This window comes from Oncorhynchus tshawytscha, linkage group LG21 (assembly GCF_018296145.1).
Source record: "Oncorhynchus tshawytscha isolate Ot180627B linkage group LG21, Otsh_v2.0, whole genome shotgun sequence".
Lineage (NCBI taxonomy): Eukaryota > Metazoa > Chordata > Actinopteri > Salmoniformes > Salmonidae > Oncorhynchus > Oncorhynchus tshawytscha.
This window is the reverse complement of record NC_056449.1, coordinates 32790353-32795966: the sequence shown is the minus strand read 5'-3', so window position 1 is coordinate 32795966 and position 5614 is coordinate 32790353. Positions and strand designations below refer to the sequence as shown.

Genomic DNA, 5614 nt, shown 5'->3' with positions numbered 1-5614 from the left:
CCTCTCTCAGACCTGGTAATAAATGTTATCTCCTCTCCTCCTCGCTCAGACCTGGTAATAAATGTTCTCTCCTCTCCTCCTCTCTCAGACCTGGTAATAAATGTTATCTCCTCTCCTCCTCTCTCAGACCTGGTAATAAATGTTATCTCCTTTCCTCCTCCTCTCTCAGACCTGGTAATAAATGTTCTCTCCTCTCCTCCTCTCTCAGACCTGGTAATAAATGTTATCTCCTCTCCTCCTCTCTCAGACCTTGTAATAAATGTTATCTCCTCTCCTCCTCTCTCAGACCTGGTAATAAATGTTATCTCCTCTCCTCCTCTCTCAGACTTTATAATAAATGTTTGCTGGGCTCTGCGGAGGCATCTCCTGTACGATATAAACAGGATGTCCGTAGTCACCGCTCACTTTCTCGTAGTGAGGGCAGTAGTTATTCTCTGTCCTCAGCGGGATGATGATGTCACTGGGTTCCGTTCCGGCTGTGCCCCCGCTGCCAGGCAGCTTGTTCTGATTGGACAGCGTGCTGAGTGACAGGGCGGAAGGGTGGGGCTGAGCGTGAGAGTGCTTCTGGGATCTCTTCCTCATCTTGATGAGCAGGATGATGAGGAAGAGGATGAGGAGGAGGAAGATGATGCAGCCGGCTCCGATGGCTGAGAACACAGCGACCTTTGACCCCAGGATGCCGTCACTGCTGCCGGAGCCTCCTGACCTGTTGTCCTGGTTCATAGAGTCTGGAGGAGGGAGGGGAAGAGAGAGGGGGGGGGCGAAAGAGGGAGGGAGGGGGAGAGAAAGAGTGAGTTTGTACAATGTGACCCATTGTGCATTCAGATACAGAAATGTATATGATTATTGTTTTATAGCTTATTGAAATGACAATGAATTCTTCATATTTCTTTAGGGTGATTGACAAGTGCTATTAATGTCATCTAATGTAATTAGTTTAATCAAGATGACCCTGTAATGTAATCTGTGGTTAACAACCAACATCACTCAGATTAATAGGATTGATACAGACGAGGCAATAGCTAAGTCTACAGAAAGGTGTTTCGGGGAGAGGTCAGGGGAGAGGTCAGGGAGGGGTCCAGGGGAGAGGTCAGGGAGAGATCAGGGAGAGGCCTGGGGAGAGGTCAGGGGAGAGGTCAGGGGAGAGGCCTGGGGAGAGATCAGGGGAGAGGTCAGGGGAGAGGTCAGGGAGAGGTCAGGGGAGAGGTCAGGGAGAGGTCAGGGAGAGGTCAGGGGAGAGGTCAGGGGAGAGGCCAGGGGAGAGGTCAGGGAGAGGTCAGGGGAGAGGTCAGGAGAGAGGTCAGGGGAGAGGTCAGGGAGAGGCCAGGGGAGAGGTCAGGGGAGAGGTCAGGGGAGAGGCCTGGGGAGAGATCAGGGGAGAGGTCAGGGGAGAGGTCAGGAGAGAGGTCAGGGGAGAGGTCAGGGGAGAGGTCAGGGAGAGGGTCAGGGGAGAGGTCAGGAGAGGTCAGGGGAGAGGTCAGGGGAGAGGTCAGTGGAGAGGCCTGGGGAGAGATCAGGGGAGAGGTCAGGGGAGAGGTCAGGGAGAGGCCTGGGGAGAGATCAGGGAGAGGTCAGGGGAGAGGTCAGGGAGAGGCCTGGGGAGAGATCAGGGAGAGGTCAGGGAGAGGTCAGGGGAGAGGTCAGTGGAGAGGCCAGGGGAGAGATCAGGGGAGAGGTCAGGGGAGAGATCAGGGGAGAGGTCAGGGGAGAGGTCAGGGGAGAGGTCAGGAGAGAGGCCAGGGGAGAGGTCAGTGGAGAGGCCTGGGGAGAGATCAGGGAGAGGTCAGGGGAGAGATCAGGGAGAGGTCAGGGGAGAGGTCAGGGAGAGGTCAGGAGAGAGGCCAGGGGAGAGGTCAGGGGAGAGGTCAGGGGAGAGGCCTGGGGAGAGATCAGGAGAGAGGTCAGGGGAGAGGTCAGGGAGAGGCCTGGGGAGAGATCAGGGAGAGGTCAGGAGAGAGGCCAGGGGAGAGGTCAGGGAGAGGCCTGGGGAGAGATCAGGGAGAGGTCAGGGGAGAGGTCAGGGGAGAGGTCAGGGGAGAGGTCAGGGGAGAGGTCAGGAGAGAGGCCAGGGAGAGGTCAGGGAGAGGCCTGGGGAGGTCAGGGGAGAGGTCAGGGGAGAGGTCAGGGAGAGGTCAGGGGAGAGGTCAGGGGAGAGGCCTGGGGAGAGATCAGGGAGAGGTCAGGGGAGAGAGGTCAGGGAGAGGTCAGGGGAGAGGTCAGGGAGAGGCCAGGGGAGAGGTCAGGGGAGAGGTCAGTGGAGAGGCCTGGGGAGAGATCAGGGAGAGAGGGAGAGGTCAGGGGAGAGGTCAGGGGAGAGGTCAGGGGAGAGGTCAGGGAGAGGTCAGGGAGAGGTCAGGAGAGAGGCCAGGGAGAGGTCAGGGGAGAGGTCAGTGGAGAGGCCAGGGGAGAGATCAGGGAGAGGTCAGGGGAGAGGTCAGGAGAGAGGCCAGGGGAGAGGTCAGGGAGAGGTCAGGGAGAGGCCTGGGGAGAGATCAGGGGAGAGGTCAGGGAGAGGTCAGGGGAGAGGCCAGGGAGAGGTCAGGGGAGAGGTCAGGGGAGAGGTCAGGGGAGAGGTCAGGGAGAGAGGCCAGGGAGAGGTCAGGGGAGAGGTCAGGGAGAGGCCTGGGGAGAGATCAGGGGAGAGGTCAGGGAGAGGTCAGGAGAGAGGCCAGGGGAGAGGTCAGGGGAGAGGTCAGGGGAGGGCAGGGGAGAGGTCAGGGGAGAGGTCTGGGGAGAGGTCAGGGAGAGGCCAGGGGAGAGGTCAGGGGAGAGGCCAGGGAGAGGTCAGGAGAGAGGACAGGGGAGAGGTCAGGGGAGAGGTCAGGGAGAGGTCAGGGGAGAGGCCTGGGGAGAGGCCAGGGAGAGGCCAGGGGAGAGGTCAGGGGAGAGGCCAGGGGAGAGGTCAGGAGAGAGGCCAGGGAGAGGTCAGGGGAGAGGTCAGGGGAGAGGTCAGGAGAGGCCAGGGGAGAGGTCAGGGGAGAGGTCAGTGGAGAGGCCTGGGGAGAGATCAGGGGAGAGGTCAGGGGAGAGGTCAGGAGAGAGGTCAGGGGAGAGGTCAGGGGAGAGGTCAGGGGAGAGGCCAGGGGAGAGGTCAGGGGAGAGGCCTGGGGAGAGGTCAGGGGAGAGGCCTGGGGAGAGGTCAGGGGAGAGGTCAGGGGAGAGGCCAGGGGAGAGGTCAGGGGAGAGGTCAGGGGAGAGGTCAGGGGAGAGGGCCAGGGGAGAGGCCTGGGGAGAGGTCAGGGGAGAGGTCAGGGGAGGAGATCAGGGAGGGCCTGGGGAGAGGTCAGAGGAGAGGCCTGGGGAGAGGTCAGGGAGAGGTCAGGGGAGAGGCCAGGGGAGAGGCCAGGGGAGAGGTGAGGGAGAGGTCAAGGGAGAGGCCAGGGAGAGGTCAGGGAGAGGTCAGGGGAAAGGTCAGGGAGAGATCAGGGAGAAGTCAGGGGATAGGCCAGGGGAGAGGACAGGGGAGAGGTCAGGGGAGAGGTCAGGGGAGAGGCCTGGGGATAGGCCAGGGAGAGGTCAGGGAGAGGCCAGGGGAGGGACAGGGGAGAGGACAGGGAGAGGCCAGGGAGGGCCTTGGGAGAGGTCAGGGAGAGGTCAGGGGATAGGCCAGGGGAGAGGTCAGGGGAGAGGCCTTGGGAGAGGTCAGGGGAGAGGCCAGGGGAGAGGTCAGGGGAGAGGCCTTGGGAGAGGTCAGGGGAGAGGTCAGGGATAGGCCAGGGGAGAGGTCAGGGACAGGCCAGGGGAGAGGTCAGGGGAGAGGTCAGGGGAGAGGTCAGGGGAGAGGTCTGGGGAGAGGTCAGGGAGAGGCCAGGGGAGAGGTCAGGGATAGGTCAGGGGATAGGTCAGGGAGAGGTCAGGGGAGAGGTCAGGGAGAGGTCAGGGGACGGGCCTGGGGACCAGGGCCAGGGAGAGGTCAGGGGAGAGGTCAGGGAGAGGTCAGGGGACGGCCTGGGGAGAGGTCAGGGGATAGGTCAGGGATAGGCCAGGGGAGAGGTCAGGGAGAGGTCAGGGGAGAGGTCAGGGGAGAGGTCAGGGGAGAGGTCAGGGGAGAGGTCAGGGGAGAGGTCAGGGAGAGGTCAGGGGAGAGGTCAGGGAGAGGTCGGGGGAGAGGTCAGGGGAGAGGTCAGGGATAGGACAGGGAGAGGCCAGGGAGAGGTCAGGGATAGGCCAGGGGAGAGGTCAGGGGAGAGGGCCAGGGGAGAGGTCAGGGAGAGGTCAGGGGAGAGGACAGGGGATAGGTCAGGGATAGGTCAGGGATAGGCCAGGGGAGAGGTCAGGGAGAGATCAGGGATAGGCCAGGGAGAGGACAGGGGAGAGGTCAGGGAGAGGTCAGGGGAGAGGTCAGGGAGAGGACAGGGGAGAGGTCAGGGGAGGGGTCAGGGGATAGGCCAGGGGAGAGGACAGGGGAGAGGTCAGGGGAGAGGTCAGGGATAGGCCAGGGGAGAGGTCAGGGGATAGGCCAGGGAAGAGGTCAGGGAGAGGTCCTGGGGAGAGGCCAAGGGAGAGGTCAGGGGAGAGGTCAGGGGAGAGGTCAGGGGAGAGGTCAGGGATAGGCCAGGGGAGAGGTCAGGGATAGGCCAGGGGGAGGTCAGGGGAGAGGTCAGGGGATAGGCCAGGGAGAGGACAGGGGAGAGGTCAGGGGAGGGACCTGGGGAGAGGCCAGGGAGAGGTCAGGGGAGAGGCCAGGGGAGAGGTCAGAGGAGAGGCCAGGGGAGAGGTCAGGGAGAGGGTCAGGGGAGAGGCCAGGGTCAGGCCAGGGGAGAGGCCAGGGGAGAGGCCAGGGGAGAGACCAGGGGAGAGGCCAGGGGAGAGGCCAGGGAGAGGTTAGGGGAGAGGTCAGGGGAGAGGCCAGGGGTAATCCAGGGAGCGTCAGGGGAGAGGCCAGGCGACAGAGAGGGAGAGAGGAGGGCAGGCCAGGGTAGAGGCCTGGGGAAAGGTCAGGGAGAGGCCAGGGAGAGGGTCAGGGAGGTCTGGGGAGAGTTCAGGGAGAGGCCAAGGGAGAGGCCAGGGAGGCCAGGGAGAGGCCTGGGGAGAGGTCTGGGGAGAGTCCAGGGAGAGGCCAAGGGAGAGGCCAGGGGAGAGGTCAGGGGGGAGAGTTCAGGGGACAGGCCAGGGAAGAGGCCAGGGACAGGGCCAGGAACAGGCCAGGGACAGGCCAGGGGACATGCCAGGGGAGAGGCCAAGTGAGAGGACAGGGTAGAGAACAGGCCAGGGTAGATATGCACATCTGACTCTGTTTAATTTCTTTCTGTAGGGGGTGAGAGGGGTGAGAGGGGGTAAGAGGGGGGTGGGAAGGACGGTTACTGGAAAAAAAGAGTGACTAGCTTCTGAAGTGACTGAAATCGGAGCAGAATCAAATCTGTTTCCCATGTATATCAGCAGCTGCTGCCAGAAATCTCTCTCAGTCACTTTCTCCCTGTCCACACTTCTCTCTCTACCTTCTCTCTCTACCTTCTTTCTCTCTACCTTCTCTCTCTCCTTCTCTCTCTACCTTCTCTCTCTCCTTCTCTCTCTACCTTCTCTCTCTCCTTCTCTCTCTACCTTCTCTCTCTACCTGTTCTTGACCCGCACCCAACACTTTTCATGGGGTCGATATTCTTTAGGTTCTATTTGT

At 61.5% G+C, this 5614-nt stretch overlaps 1 protein-coding gene across 1 annotated transcript in view; it reads right to left on the bottom strand.

Moving 5' to 3' along the window:
- Positions 1-226: 226 nt before the first annotated feature.
- The window catches only part of LOC112238913 (ephrin-B1-like), a 168123-nt gene continuing 162735 nt past the window's right edge, over positions 227-5614 (bottom strand). The window contains exon 5 of the mRNA XM_042303341.1: positions 227-728. Within this exon, the coding sequence (XP_042159275.1) occupies positions 322-728 (407 nt within the window). The 3' untranslated portion in view covers positions 227-321. The remainder of the gene's footprint in view (positions 729-5614) is intronic.